Below are 16,148 nucleotides of genomic sequence, written 5' to 3'. Positions count from 1 at the left end.
TTTTATATCTCACTAAACAATCTGCAAGCTTAGCAATGAGATGATGCAGCAAACCTGTGATGTAAGTCTTGGTTAATTGAGGCAACTAAACCTCTTTAAAGCCAAAGTTATTTTAAAAATTCTGGCAGAACCTATCTCGTGATGACTGAAATAATGCGAGAGCATTCATGCACATACACACTGTTAAACTGACACAAACATCTGTTCAACTTCCATTCTATAGCTTGTCTTGTCCATGACAGCAGTAAGGGACTGTGAATTCCAAAGTGTGATACATTTAAGGGCTTTCAAATGCTGTGTGCCTTTACAAATGACAAGACCTTTGACGCCTCCTGTAATACTGTAGGTATCAAGTCGGTGATGAACTCCCCAGTGCCTGCTTCATAAATTCTTATAGCCACATGTGATTCACATAATTATCATGCGAGACTGTCCAATCACCTGCAACTTATGCAGCAAAGCATGTGAGTATAGCATGCTGGGCAAGTCTTATTAAATTATCTGTACATAGTTTCCTTAGTTACGTGTATTAAGTGTCCCTTGATTTTTCATACCATGCTTTATAGCTGAATGGAATAACTTCTCTACACAGAGCTGCTGAACCTAATTTTAAAGAATTTTAAATCTTGCGTTGGCATATCTGATGTGCATTGATTACTGTTTACCTCTACGTATGGCTTGAGTTTTTCTATCCCCTTCTGCAACATGCACATTATTGCACTTTCATATTTACATTTGCTCTCGATTTACAGCACATGTTAGCACGAGTTCATGTCACTGCATCTGAATGTTTTTTTTTATTTTCTAATGCTAGTAAGCTTGTAGTTTGCTTACTTTCAAAACTGTTCTTTGCTCACCCTGAAAGAAGGCATTTAGAGTACGAATAAATAAAATGTGAAAAATGATTCAGAAGTACAATACTGAGTTTGCTTGTTTAACAACCATGCGCAATAAGGCATGCCAGGTATGAGACCACAATCTGAACCTATTTTGTTGCGCTTCTCACCACTGGCGCAATATGATGCTGTCAAAGACCTGTTTACAAAATCCTCAAATCTTTACTATGCTGCTTCGTATATTTCAAGCTGCACTACTATTCAAGGTAGTCACTAAGCTAACATTTGCATGTTATCTGCGCTGTCTAATGTAAAGCACTATATTCCAGGATGAACACAGTCCCAGTGAAGTGGCACCAGAAGCTTCAGACACTCCACTGGTCCCAGACATTGAAGACATCCACAGTGAGACCTGTCAAAGACTCATACAAGAGAGGTTTGATGGTAAGAAAGTCCACTTCCTTGTTTATTACTTTTTTCGCAACTTTTTGTCTTGGCACGTGTCATTCTGAGGCTGTCTCATTTATATAAGAATGCCCACCTATGTCTCTGGGCATCACCTTCACAAGTATCCCACTGAGCAGCGGATAATGCAGCAGTCACTTTTAGACTTAGTGTCTTGTCATTTCTTAACTTTTACAGGGCTGTCGCATAACTCGATGTGTGTGAGCACCCACAGGGTCCTCAAACATATCTGCTTCATCTATGGCATGTTTGTGAAGCACTGTGTGAATGTATAATGGATGTTCCTTTAGCATGAGTCCATCACCTGGATTCATGCACGGCATTTGTCATATATATATGTTGACTGTGTTTTAGCAGAGCATGGAATTGAAAGCATGCACATTTGTCTTGCTCTTCTTGTTTTTAGGCATGTTTAAATACTTGCAATACTGAACCAACTCTACGATTTAGCTATGTTGACCAGCATAATTAGCGAAAAAAAATAAAACATAACGAGCACATGCAAGTTACAAGCTGCAGAAAAATTCTTATGTCACTGTGAAAGTAAGCTGTACAATTTTGTAGGAGATTAGTATCTACCTACATTTTAATCGTTGCAATATGCAGTTGTGTCATTTGACACAACCTAAGTACTTTAGCTTCTTTGAGTAGGCCTGTAGGGGTTTCTTTGTAGGAGTAAATAAAAGCTAACCTAATGGTATTAAGTTTCTGACAAGTGATTCAACATAAAAGAAAGCAAGGCGTGCAAACACCAACAAGAGAACTAGACAACATGGCATTTACTTAGTTTGGTTCTCTTGTATCCATGTTTGCATGCGTTACTTTCTTTTAGTGCGATTCGCTACCAACTAGCTGAACTTTCTCTCATTTTAAGCTTCATTTCTAGTACACTTAGCTCATATCTGCAGTGTTTGTGTTGTCTGGTTCTCTTGTGTCCATGTTTGCACCCCTTACTTCCTTCCACGATGAATCCCCACCAAATAGCTCAACATTGCCATGACAAGTGATGCTTTGTTGACGTCATGCTACTTCTCATTGCTTTAATACAATGTAATGCTTGCTGTACGACTTGCAAAACGGATTCTAAACCTATAAATTAACAATACTGTTTTTTTTTGCAGCTATACAGGCCCTCTCGGTGGACAGCAGAGCAGTTGTTCTCGAGTCAACGATTGGACAGGCCGCAAATCCAACCTGGCACATGGAGCGGATTGGTCGGCTAACTGCCTCAATGTTTAAAAGAATTGTGTGGTGTTTGTGTAGCTCTGCGAACATTAGTTGCATGTTTTGTGCTAACTGTTGCAGCGTTAACGAATGAGTGCTGGAGGCGGTACTTTGTTGCAGTGATGTTTGTGGTGGTGATTTGGAAGTGTGGTCCGCAATTTGTATGGGTTGCTGTGATGTGCTGTTGTTTGCCGTGCGCTTAAAAGCTTCAAACTCGGCTTGTAGCTCGGCTAAACTGTTTCGAAGTATTTTGTTTTCTATGGCAAAATGAAAAGAAATAGCATGGCCTAAGCAAATTGTGTAGCATTGGTGATAACTATAGCCGTTACGTCTATAGACATAACAAAATAAATGTGCAGTGTACATGGAAGATAACTGAAAAAGCAGTATCATTTATTTAGAGATGGAAAATACAAATTTCCTCAGAAGGTAGCACAGTAGACAGCGTCGTCGTAAGTACACGTGATATAGTATGAGAGTACACTGTTGTTACACAGTCTGGTCTCTTCTGGTCATAAGCATGGTAAAGGAGGCTCATTTGAAGTAGAGATGTGCGAGCTGGCTACTTGTTCTCATTATTGATTGAAATGATTGGCTGTAGAAAATTGCACAAAAAGGCGCAAGTCCTAAAAATGCTGTCAATAATGTCGAGCATGTTGATTGGCAGTGGTTTGTCTAAAAAATGAAATTCTTTGATACGTCTTATGACTCGCTCAACATGGATCCTAGCGCCAGCTATTTTTCGGGTGGCAATCACGTCACTAGCTGACAATTGGTTCCCCATTTTAAATGGTGGCATGTGGATTTGAATAGATGGTGGAAAAACGCCCTCCAACCTAAAGCCTTTGTCGACCATCACACCGTCCCCCGCATCTAATAAACCCAGTAGGCCCGATTTTTCGACAACTTCGCTATCACTAACATGCCCACCCCACAAATCTGGCACAAATGAAACGTAGCCATCTGGTGTTACCCCAACAAGTGCTTTGAACGTGTTATAATGCTTGTACGAGGAGAAAGTATGCCTCTGTGCCTGTAGTTTTGAAGGTCTTTGGATTCTCACCTCTGTGCAATCAAGGATGACTCTAGTGTTTGAGAAGTCACTGAATGCCATTGGCATGTGCCTTTTGATCTCTGCTAATGTGGGAAACCTTGTCAATGCTGAGAGCTCTTTATCGAGAAAAATTACCCATGTACAAAAGATGCAACTAAGGCATGACTGAGAAATTCCAAAGATTCGAGCCACTTCCTTGGCACAAACACCAGTCCTGAGCCTATACAGCACCATGAAAAGTTCTTCGCGCTTGGAGAGCTGTCTTTCCTTTGCTTGTGTTTTTCCTCCATCCCAATAAACCATGCGTTCTGCATTTTTTTCAATGTGCTTAAAGAGTGCTTCAAACTGTTCTTTACTTTGCAGTCCTGTATAAAACTTAAAAGACGATTTGTGAATAGTATCCACAGAAAACGTGCAGCGTTTGAGCTTTCTGCATTGCAGTTCTAGATCCCTGACTTTCCGTTGTAATGCCACATTTTCAGTTAATACGTGGTCAGTGTTCTCCTCTCTGCTTAAGGGCGTTGGCTCTAGGACCTCCTGTGGCTCAGTGAGCATTGGGGATGTTGCAAGCAGCAAGAGTGCATCAGCTGCTCCTTCCTCGTCGAATGAAGAGTCTGCACCTGCATTTGCATCAACAAATGCAATAAAGTGACGCTATTGCTGTAGACACAATTCATTGAACACTGACATTTACTCTGAGCATTCGCACTTTGTGCGGAGTGCACTACTCTAATGACCTGGTCACCTGAAAGCAAATTATGGATAATTCATATGTCGCAAACGTGCAAGACTCGCAATGAGCAACATAAGGTGAGCCTCAGAAAACATTTCCAGCTGCATAATGTGACAGTGTGCTTGCCGTTAGTTCAAAAGCCACTGCTCACCCTGAACACGGGACGTGTCTGGTTCCCCATCACTCAGACCTTTACAAGTTCCTCCTTGACCTGAAACCTCTGTACCTGTGACGTAAAGTGAGTAATAAAATAGTATGAGTACACACAAAAACGCATGACTCGGATAGGGCATGAAGTGTAGTTCTTAGGGCAAATATCACGTTTCACCACTGCATATATTCCTTTATAGTGTGCCATAGTGCTTGGCGTACATACACAGGCAATGGGGAGGCCAACAGAATGTCAGTTTGCATACGTGTTTTACCCACATAAAGTATATGTACACCTACAAAAATGCCAGAAAATGGCCAGTATGCCCGGAACCGGTGATACCTGCTGTTGGTGGAGCGCCTGTTTTCCTCTTGGAACGCGCCGCGGTACGAACATGGCGGTCGACCGCGTCCTTCTTTCTGAACTGGTCTGTATACACGAACAGCGTCGGTATGAAGTCCGGATGTCTGGGTGACAGTGAAGGTGCCCCTGGAATGTGTCCGTTACACAATAAGACGCGCCACTCGACTCCAGAAAGCGCAGCACGGGAAAATGAGCCATAGTACAAACCGTACTACATCGCTATTCGCTAAACGAACATAAGCTTTCTTCAAGAAATATTACTATACTCGGTGTCGACAAGAATGATGAAACGACAAATAGCAGCGATTGCTAACTAGCACCATCAGCTACTTAAACAGTGCACGCCGTTTCCAAATCTGCCCGGCAGTGCAGGCGCGCTTGGCTCCAACAGATAACTACGCCGACATCACGAGCACTCGCTGAACGCTTATGAAGTAGTAAAAGTGTGCACGGTGTAAAAATTTGCTAAAGACGGCGTTCTAGCGGCGGCCGCACAGAGATGCTAGCAAAAAAACAAAGTAAAGCACAACGCGGCGGCCGCACAGTGATGACGACAAAAAAGAATTTAAAAAAAAATAAAGCACCGCGTTTCACTCGGCCGGCTCGCGCGAGCAAGAGATCGTTTGTTTCGCTAGCTCAAACACATTTGCGTCTTTCTCGAGATTATTCGTATGAGTCAGTAACGACAAAAACAGAGTACTACGTATGTGGATGCATACCTGTCACAAAGTGCTTCCCGCAGAGTCGAGATGCTGCTGACGGCTGCCATGGACGCCCTTGCGCATCTTGCCGCTTCACAGCCCTAATCCAGGCTTCACGGCGCTGTCGATCTCGTTTTACCGACGGAAATCGGAAAAACCGCACTGTCCTGCTGGGACTGTCACGTGAACTGCAGCCGTACGCGACACACGACATTGGCATCGCGCCAAATTTCGATGTCAATATGTTAGGAAGGCGTGCCGTGCGCGCGGCAGCGAGAATAGCGCAGCTGAGAATCGCAGCGCCTGCCCCGGCCGTCCGCCGTCTGCTCTAGCGCCTGCCAAATCGCTTCGCTCCTCAGCCGCTAGGGCACTGCGCATGCGCAGTTCGGCGTCGCAAAAGGCGGATTGTGGCTATTTCATCTGGTGTCGGCGACTTGCGGTTGGGTGCCTGTTCAGTGCATGCAGATCCACATATTTGGAGCATAGTACACTCCGAAAGCTGACAAACCACCTCACAAATGAAAGTGAGTGCCAGGGATGGTCACAAAGTTTCTCACAGCTGCCATCCTAATTGCAACACACCAATACTCACAGCGGCCTCATTCCTAACGCCATTTGTTAAGGCACATTGGTCTCTTTTTATAACTTTGAGCAACCCTTCACAAGACTAGCTTTGGATTTACACGATGGGTGCGAAAGTGTCATGTGACTGTAGTGTGTTGACCAACCCGATTGCCTACATTTGCATGGACGATGGATAGACTGGGGAGGGGGGAGGGGTGATGCTTTGCGCGAAACTTACTGTGACCCTGCCAGTTTCAGAATAATTGACAAGTGGCAAATCATGCTGAACCTAACAATTAAAAGGTGCCTTTTCACCATCTGCACTGACTGTCGTGACACTCACAGCGCCAGTGATGGTATGTGTGGAGCAGTGATTGAGTCACATAATGCGTGGTCTTATAAGAAGCCAACAAACACTGACATGAAGGACAACATAGGGGAGGTTGTGGGTTCGGTTCCCCCCTGCGGCAGGTTGTTTTTTCATCCACTTTAATTTCCATTAATTTATTGTTTCTTTATTTCATTTATTAAGCACAAGTAATTTCCTCTATGTTGTCCTTCGTGTCAGTGTTTGTTGGCTTCTTATATGACTAATAAAAATCAGGCCCCTCGGTTAACCCCCTTTCTTCTCATTGAATGCGTGGTCTGTGCTTTCATCTCTCGTGCCATTTGGCCTTACGATAACTCGCCTTCCATATGGCATGTTCCATTTGTTGTAATCCAGCTAGCTGGCTTATTGTATATAGAAGGCACAATTAATGCCTCTTCAGGTGTTTCGACCACTGTGTTATCATTCTGTCATTCCTTCCTTCCAAAAGTATGCTTGGAACCCCACTACGTTAATTATGCAGACTTAAAGCACTACTGTATGTACTGCTTAAACTGTTCCAGTATTAATTTAGAATGTCTACTTTCCAGGTGCTTGAACTAGATTATTGCAGTTGGGTCTAAATTTGGTTCAGTATATCAGGGGCGTATTATTTTATTTTGTAAACAGTTGGCAGAAAAGTTATTCATATTTAGGCAGGAGGGCCACGCAATTCTCTAAAGAATAAATTTATTTCTTGAGTGGGTCAAGAGGCTCAGCTGCATCGGCTGCAACCCCACAAATTTGGCACCTCGGTAAGAAGGGGCACATTGAATTGAGATTGAAGTTCTCAATCACAATTGTCTCCCTCCCGTAGCTTGTGCAAATGAGCCGATTGTGATTGAGAAATGTGATCCCGATTGCACTCTTTCGTGATCTAAAATGCCTGTGTAAGTGGGGCATGAGACAGCCTGTACAGCAGGAAAATAATGCAGTATTTATCTTGCTGCTATTTTGAAGCAGTCTTATGCTACACAAAATAAAGTATTGCTCAGAGACAAGGCAATAAGGCAAGACAAGGCAATAAGACAAACCTTTGCATGTCTACAAATGCATAATCTCAAACAGTATGCAGCATCCCTGAATGCATGAATTGAATAGTCATGCAAACAACCAGAAGGAGCTCAGTGTTAGCTGACCATTCAGATTAAAATGTTGAAGTGCCATCCTGCAGTAATGAACTGAAAGGACACAGAGAGCATGGTCCATTGAGAAATGACTGTACATTATAAATCAATAGAATATTAGCAATTTGTAGACAAGTGGTGATAAAAATGGCACTGATGGCATTGCAAAGCCCTGCCAGTTTGTGGTATCTAGCAAGTGACAAGTGTGAGCTAACATCCAAAATAGGCACTAGTAAAATGCACCTCGACATTAATTCAATCTTGGAATTGGGCCAATAGGATGGATGAAGTTATCCAAGAGGGTATATTGAAGAGGTAGAAAAAATGTCTGCGCACATTGCTGTTATTTATGTGGCTGTATTTACACAATTGTTGCAGCAAAGTTCAGAAAGCACAGCATGTAGTGCAAGACAGAATAATAAATTGTTCACACCAGTGGAATTAAATGACATGGGCACATTTTTTTCCTTTGTGGTCTTTTGACAATGCATGGCAGGCATTGGCTTTGGCTTAGGCTTACCTGATGGTAACTCATAAATATCAAAGAGACATGAAATCTTTTGCTGTAATGTGTCTGGATGTGATGATGAAATGGCAGTTGCGTGCCGCAGGGTTGCTGAGGCACGTGCAGGCCACACCACGCCTGTGCCTTCGAAGCAGCAGCAGCAGGTGGAGCCCAGCATTGACTTTGAGCTGGACATTAAGGTGTTCTTCAACAGTGGCAAGTGTGTGCTGCACACCAGGGACCATGAGGAGGAGACCATCAAAATGTGAGCAGTTGGAGGTTGTACCTGTAGGTTTCCATGCTGGTTAGTTGTAGAGACAAGAATGATTCAGTATCAGTAATCTCATAAGGGAAGGACCCACAAAAAGGCTTAGTTTATTTTATATGTGAAATAGAGTATATAACACACTTCAGTATAACTAGGTACCTTCTGTAAGTTAATGCCCGCAGACTGAATATAACCGAGTGTGTTTACTTGCACTATCAGTGTAGCAAACTTTTCCTGCTGCTGTCAGTGTTGAGCAAAGGGTCAGTTGGGAAACTGCATGGGCTCATCACAGCACTGACGCAGCCCCTGGCTGACACCTAAAAATTGGTGAGACTGTGACTGAAGTGCATTCCGTTTATGCGATTTGTAATATGTCACATGCGTTGTCTACTTTTGCTAGCATTTGCCTTGCATTGACTAGCATAACCTTTTTTGGAGCGTATCAGCTCGACAGGAGAAGCCACAGAATACCAGGAAACAAGTTTTGCCACAATGCTATTGCTTGAGTTGATGAGCTTCTTATCAATGGACTAGTATGTAAAGAGAAGACAGGGTTCTATGCACCGCATCAATACCACATAAAAAGAGCGCAGTGTTTGCTGTGCAGCTATGGCTGAATAGGCGCATACTTGGCAGTTGAGGTGCCCATCGGGGGACACATTTTGATGCTGGCGTTTGAGAAAGAAACACTGTCTCTACATATTGTTACGTAGGAAGACGCAGACGAAAAGCTACATACAAGTATATTTACAAGAAAATATGCCACACTTGGCCAAGAGGCAACAGCCCGTGCTAGCCTGTGATCGTCATCGTCGTTTTCACACTGCTCGCCTCTTCGTCATCGCAAATACTGTTCCGTAGCACTACCCCCGGTGGCAAAAGCACTGTCCCAAAGCGGCTAAAAACTGGACTCAGAAGCAGTGTAGTAGGCCTCGAGCCTACTGACGTACACAACATCACTAGATGCAAGAGGAGAGGACGAAATTGAACCCACAGGAACAATTTCGTACGTCACAGGCATCACCTGGTGCAGCACGCGGTAGGGCCCTGTGTATAGCGAGAGGAGCTTCTCTGAAAGTCCGACGTGACAACAGGGCGACCACAGGAGCACGAGCGCACCAGGCGAAAACTGTACGTCATGATAGTGGGCGTTGTACTGACACTGCTAAGTAGTTTTTGAGGCCGTCAGTCGAGCATGGGCAAGCTGGCGTGCATTGTCGGCGATGGCATCACGCGTGTACATGCTTGTTGAGATCGCAGCAGGAGGAAGTACCGAGTCTAGGGGCAAGGTCGGTTCGCGACCGTACAGTAGATAAAATGGAGAAGATCCGGCGGTGTCGTGCCGGGAAGAATTGTAGTCAAATGGGACGTAAGGAAGGGTAATGTCCCAGTCGTGGTGGTCCTTGGGAACGTACTTGGACAGCATATCGGTAAGAATACGGTTTAACCACTCTGTCAGGCCATTGGTTTGAGGATGGTATGAGGTAGTCAGCTTGTGTTGAATGGAGCAGGAACGCACAATGTCGGCGATAACTTTCGAGGGGAAGTTAGAACCACGGTCAGTAAGCAGCTGTCGCGAGAAAGTCCACGACATCAGTGGTGCAACTGGTAAGGAGAGCCCACGTGATAGCGTATCGGGTGGCATAATATGCTGCAAGGGCTACCAATTTGTTCCCAAAGGATGACATGGGAAAGGGACTGAGGAGGTCTAATCCAACACGAAAGGACGATTCCACAGGGACAGTGATCGGCTGGAGATGACCGGCAGGTAGCACGTGAGGCGTTTTCCGACGCTGGCAGGGATCACAGGCAGCAACATAGCGTCGAGCGGAGCGAGCGAGATCAGGCCAATAGAAGCGGCGGTGGACGCGGTCGTACGTGCGGGTTACCCCAAGATGTCCTGCTGTGGGTGCGTCATGCATCTTTCAGCTGCACAACATCTCTCCAACATCACTCAGCCGCATGACATCTGTTTCGCACACTATCCACACTGGGAGCCATGCACCCATTCGACAGCATCCCTACCAAGTATCGGCGATTGAAAGATTCGTTATCAATGACCGGGTGAACAATATGCTCAAACACGGTGTCATCCAGCCTCCTAGTAATCTCTGGGCATCACCAGTCGTCCTAGTTAATAAAAAAGATGGCACCATACGATTTTGCATTGCTTATGGAAGGCTTAACAAGATTACCTGAAAGGATGTATACCCATTACCACGTATCGACGATGCACTTCACTGTTTGCAAGGAGCGGAGTTCTTTTCCTCCTTAGATCTCTGCTCTGGCTACTGGCAAGTGCCCATGGCTGACACTGACTGTTCTAAAACCATGTTTGTAGCACCAGATGGCTTGTATGAATTCACTGTAATGTAGTTCGGTCTGTGCAATGCACCCACCACCTTTGAACACATGATGGATGGCATCCTGCGCAACCTGAAGTGGCATACTTGTCTCTGCTACCTCGACGATATTGTCATCTTTTCCCCTGATTTTCCATCCCATCTTCGCCGATTACATCAACTTTTGACCTGTCTGCAGAATGCTGGTCTCCAGCTTAACTTCAAAAAGTGCCTATTTGTGGCTCGAAAACTGACTATATTAAGCCACGTTGTCTCCAAAGAAGGCATTCTTCCTGATCCTGCTAAACTTCACACCATATCCGAATTCCCGAAGCCCACTAACTTGAAAGCACTACACAGCTTCATTGGCCTATATTCCTATTTTCGACATTTCGTTCGCAATTTAGCTACTGTGATCGCACCACTGAACCAACATATCCAAGGTGACAATGAACTTTCTACTTGGTCGGAAGCTTCTGATGATGCCTTTACGACTCTTCATCGCCTACTCACGTCTCTGCCAATCTTGTGCCATTTTGATCCAAGCGCACCTACAGAACTTTGCACTGACGCCAGTGGTGTCGGCCTTGGTGCCGTGCTCGCACAACATAAGCACACTAATGCCGAATATGAGGTCGCTTATGCCAGTTGTGCCCTCACAAACCCTGAGGCCAATTACTCAGTAACAGAAAAAGAGTGCCTGGCTATCGTATAGGCTCTTCAGCAATTTTGCCCATATCTTTACGGTCGACCCTTTGATGTGGTGATGGACCATCACGCTCTTTGCTAGTTATCTAACCTCAAAGACCCGTCGGGCCGCCTCGCTCGGTGGGCCCTCCAAATCCAGGAATATGATATCTGTGTCGTAGATCGCTCTGGATGCAGACACTCTGGCGCCAATGCCCTCTCGCGCTTCGCAGTTACTCCAGACGCCAGTACTATCTAGTCATGATATCTCACCACTTGACATCCGAGACATGGCCTCGGAGCTACGAAAAGACACATGGATTGTCATGATATTAGATTTTTGTCAAATCCTCCGGCAGCTTCGGCACCTCAAGCGTTACGCCGACAGGTGCAGCATTTCATCATCCGCGACATACTTTTATACCGCCGCAACTACCACAATGATGGCCGCACGTGGCTTCAGGTTGCGCAACATTAGTAGTGCCCTGCCACCTTCAAAAAGATTTATGCTCCCCTTTTCATTCTGACCGGCAGTGTGGTCACAATGGAGTGTCGAGGACCTACACATGACTTCGTCTACAATATTATTGGTGAGGGATGTACAACTTCGTCCACAAATACGTACACTCCTGCATTGCCTGCCAACGATTCAAATGTGTCCCGCATCTCTCCACTGCACCTCTCCAGCCACTTCTTTGCCCAGCTCAGCCATCTGACTGTGTCGGCATTGATTTACACGGGCCTCTTTCATCTACTGGCGCTGGCAACCGATGTATTGTTATCGCCGTAGATAATTTGACACGATACGCTGAAACTGCCGCCTTGCCTGCTGCATCAGCAAAAGACGTCGCCTCATTCATTCTAAACAACTTTGTTCTCCTCCATGGCACACCTCATGAACTGCTGAGCGATCGGGGTTGTGTATTCCTCTCGGACGTCCTGCAGTCACTCCTACCTGAATGCCAAATTATTCACCACACTTCTACTGCTTATCATCCACAGACCAATAGCTTAACAGAACGATTCAACAGAACTCTTGGTGACATGCTATCAATGTATGTTGCATCTGACCACTCCAACTGGGATTTTGTACTTCCATTCGTCACATACGCATACAACACTGCCTCTCAAGCCACTACCGGATTCTCACCATTCTTTTTGTTTTGCGGCCTCTATCCCTCCAGCACCATTCATATGGTTCTCCCATACTGGCCAGACCTTGCTGAATGCTCACCTGTTTCTACAGTCGCTCAGTACGCCGAGAAATGCCGACAACTGGCCCGTTCTTTGATGTCTGTTCAACAGTGCCGCCAAAAAGAGCGTCATGACCTCCGCCCCCCTCTTACCCCTTCCCCATCTACTCACTCATGTGGCTTTGGGTCCCTCCTGTTGCTGTTCCTGGCCTTTTGTCCAAGCTCCTCCTGAAGTACCACAGGCCCTATTGCGTGGTTGCGCAACCATCACCAGTTAATTACGTGGTTGGACCCATGTCGTCATCTCTCGACCTGCATTGTCGGGGGTGAGAGACTGCACATTGACCAGCTGAAGCCATATTATGATCCACTCACCTCTTCCTAGGTCATCAAGATGGCTACTCTTCAATTCCAGCGGTGATTGTGACAAAGAAGATCAGCAGGCTGAAAAGCCCCGTTGCCATCGCGTGGCTTGTACCCAGTTCACTCTCTGGCTGCGCCCTACCTGCTGGTGCTGTGTTTGTCCCTGCTCCTCTATGACCCGAATAAACCCCTTTACACTCTAGATGATAATTTTGGAATTTAAGTCTCTTGTTGAACTTTTGAGCTAAACTGTTGCTGTCTTTTGTTTACAGTGTCATGTCGAACCATAATGGTAGCCTTGTTGGGCATGCCCTTGACAGAAGTACCACGATGTCTAAAAATATATAGCCATGCAAAAGTGTTACATGTACAGCAACACACAGCATACAGTGGCACTGATTGCGTGCTTGTCATCAACAGGAACCGTCCTATGCGCAAGGAGCGCAGCTTCTCTGGAGGCCTTCCAGATGGTGGCTCTCCGACGAGACGTCGCAGTGGCCCTCGCAGCCATCCTTCATCCTCTCGCATGCGCTTCCCCCCTGTGGCTTCAGCCACTCCCAGCCAGGTGACAACAGACTTCACGGTGTTTCTGGTGCCAGGCCTAGATGTGAAGGTGAGTGGCCCATCATTGAGGAGTGTTGCCTGGCCATCACCTGGCGGCTGGTTTTCTCAGGTGCACTACAATTCATGGACCATGGGAGGGGAGAGTCCAGTTGATCCACCTGCTCGCAAAGGGGGCACAAAAAAGGCCACACTATTTGCTTGGATAACACTGCAAAGCATCCCAGAGGTATGATTGCATGAAACTTTGTGCCAACAGTAGTAATTGTGAAGTAGTGAAATATATGTTACTGTTATATAACTCATAAGTACTAAATAAAAGGCGGTGGGAAAATAATGTAATGGTTTGGAATAGTGAAGCTTTGTAAAGGTGATTTCAGAATGAGAGCACAGTCAAGCCTCGTTATAACGAAACTGGTTGTCACAAACTAACGGACTTAACCAACTAATTGTAATCCTCCTTGAAATTCCTGTGCAAAAACATACATCTTGTTTTGCTAAAGCAAAGATTTCCTAAAACTGTTATAATTGTAGAGGAGGATTGGAATGATATAGTGGGTTGTCCTCTATCCCTTTTAAGACACGTCTGATTTTGTCAGACTCCGACACTGTCACATTGACTTTCTTACACAAGTCCAGTACATCTTCAATGTAGGTGGTAAGTGATTCACCCGGCTGCTGTGCACGTTCTCGCAAAGACGATTCTGCTCGCAGCTTGCATACAGCAGGGCGACCAAACACAGCCACTAAAGAGGTTAGTTACCACAGCATGCCTCTGTCTACACAGCCGAAGTCTACACAATATGGACTGTAGTTGAAAAGATCATCGCTGAACAATACAAAAACACAGTCATATAGACCGATTCGTTAAACGCACTGTAGGCTCTACACATGAAATCTGAATATGAACCCCTGTTAGAGGATATCTTAAACATGGTAACTACAAATATGGCAGATAATTAGGTTTTGCTGGGTACCAAGCCATGTTGGGGTACTGGGTAATGAAGCAGCGGATAGATGTGCATCAATGGCTGCATACAAAGACATAACGGACACAGCACTTCCATATAAAGATGCCTTCCATATAAAGATGCAACGAAGGCCTTCGTCACTGTGACAAAGGCCGGTCCTTCGGCCGAAACGTCAGTAAAAATATATGCCGTAACGTTCGTCTTTTTTTTTTCTTTTTTGAATGTCACGCACACATGCACGCACATGCACACAAACATGCACACACACACACACAGAGTGTCTCAGTTAATTTGCTGGGACATCCTGTATGTGCCACTGGGTATGTACATCCTTAGAAATTCATATACGCACAGATCGGAGCTAGCAGAATATGCATCTCTGGAGCACTGTGGGAGTAACCTGAGCAAAGTGGAACAGCACTAGAGTGCACTCTTGCACTTTTGCAAGTGTGGCTTCAAACCTCAAAGCAAGGCCTCATGGCCCTTTAATGGAAGGCAGCTTTTCAAGGGGTGCAATTAATGCTGTCACAGTTAATTGTGCAGTTCTAACCACTTTCTCTTTGGGCACAAAGCCTTTAATTTAATATGGGCACAAGCCATGTAGGACAACTATCCAAACTGTGGTTTCTTTCTTTTTACTGGATTCTTTTTTATACTGCACTGTCTTTGGTATCGGCCTGCAAAAATGGCCAGATACATAACAAAGCTTGGTTGAGACAGACATGAATGCTTCACATTAAGAGTTTGGTCTCTTGCCATCTTCTGACGACAATGGCAATAGCACCAACTCTAATGATGGGCAGTTGCTTGGCCCCTGTCAACACTATTTTGGGGGTAGTTCCAGGGCAGTGGATGCTTTTGTTTTATTCGGTAACCAACATTTCTTTAACATCAGAACTCACAAGAGTAGCTCTTCAGTACCCTTTCAGGGGTGGGAGTGTGCAGGCTCGCTCCATGAAAACATTGTTGGTGCCAAAATTCATCTGCCAGGTACTTAAGTGTGGTGGTAAGTTAGATGTAGGAAGTATTATGGAACAGTGGCAGGAATAAAAAAAACCTCTTTGTTCCAGAAATTTTATTGTAACAGTATTTGTTATGCTGGAAACTCACTTCGTTATGAGGGAACTGACATGTTGCGCAATGAAGGTATAAAGGCATTTATGTGCACCAAGCAATAATCGCATTATACTTGTATAGCCTGTTACTGCTGTTAAGAGTTCCACCTTTTCTTCGCAGGAAATATATAATGTAACTTTATGTTGTTCAGGAAACAGTGATAAGCCCACACATCCTGGACTTCCTGGAACAAGCACTTGAAGCCATACCCATGCAGCAGGCTGCAAAAGCATCACCTGTGGCATCAGTTGGTAAGTTCTAAATTGTGCATTTTTAGAGTTGCCTGGCTCATTTGTGGCCCATATAGTGCTGTGCAAGTTCGTCCACGTTCTGAATGCCCGGTTTTGTTGCCTGTTAGTGGCCAGTTACCAGCCCCTGTTGCATTTTTTACAGGCATTAAACATTTCATATGGTTCGATTTCATGGCACATCTGTACAAGCTACTGTTACGCTTGCCCTATTAGGAACGTCTGAGAGCTGTACATCTTGTCCTGTTTCCTCACTTTTTATACATAAATGTCTGGCTCTGCAATGAGAGCGCTTAAGCCTTGCATCAT

At 45.0% G+C, this 16,148-nt stretch overlaps 1 protein-coding gene and 2 long non-coding RNA genes across 7 annotated transcripts in view; 2 read left to right on the top strand and 1 right to left on the bottom strand.

The window, feature by feature from the left end:
• tweek (transmembrane protein KIAA1109 homolog tweek) overlaps positions 1-16,148 on the top strand; it is a 576,634-nt gene that overhangs the window by 483,666 nt on the left and 76,820 nt on the right. For all 4 annotated transcript variants that reach the window (XM_070534911.1, XM_070534912.1, XM_070534910.1 and 1 more), the window contains 4 exons: positions 8,197-8,355; positions 13,364-13,556; positions 13,617-13,733; positions 15,743-15,842. In XM_070534911.1, the coding sequence (XP_070391012.1) occupies positions 8,197-8,355; positions 13,364-13,556; positions 13,617-13,733; positions 15,743-15,842 (569 nt within the window). The remainder of the gene's footprint in view (positions 1-8,196; positions 8,356-13,363; positions 13,557-13,616; positions 13,734-15,742; positions 15,843-16,148) is intronic.
• Positions 855-3,906, top strand: LOC139057139 (uncharacterized). The gene is made up of 2 exons (XR_011512577.1): positions 855-1,280; positions 2,423-3,906. It is a non-coding gene; the product is annotated as an uncharacterized lncRNA (long non-coding RNA).
• LOC139057136 (uncharacterized) lies at positions 2,898-5,843 on the bottom strand. 2 transcript variants are annotated; one of them, XR_011512573.1, is made up of 3 exons: positions 5,546-5,843; positions 4,806-4,952; positions 2,898-4,199 (listed from the first exon to the last, which is right to left on the bottom strand). It is a non-coding gene; the product is annotated as an uncharacterized lncRNA (long non-coding RNA). The 2 variants fall into 2 exon arrangements; XR_011512572.1 differs by lacking the exon at positions 2,898-4,199 and adding an exon at positions 4,501-4,538.

The sequence above is a fragment of the Dermacentor albipictus genome, chromosome 3, assembly GCF_038994185.2.
Source record: "Dermacentor albipictus isolate Rhodes 1998 colony chromosome 3, USDA_Dalb.pri_finalv2, whole genome shotgun sequence".
Taxonomy (NCBI): domain Eukaryota; kingdom Metazoa; phylum Arthropoda; class Arachnida; order Ixodida; family Ixodidae; genus Dermacentor; species Dermacentor albipictus.
Note: the sequence above shows the minus strand (reverse complement) of the source record. Positions and strands in the feature narration are given on the sequence as shown.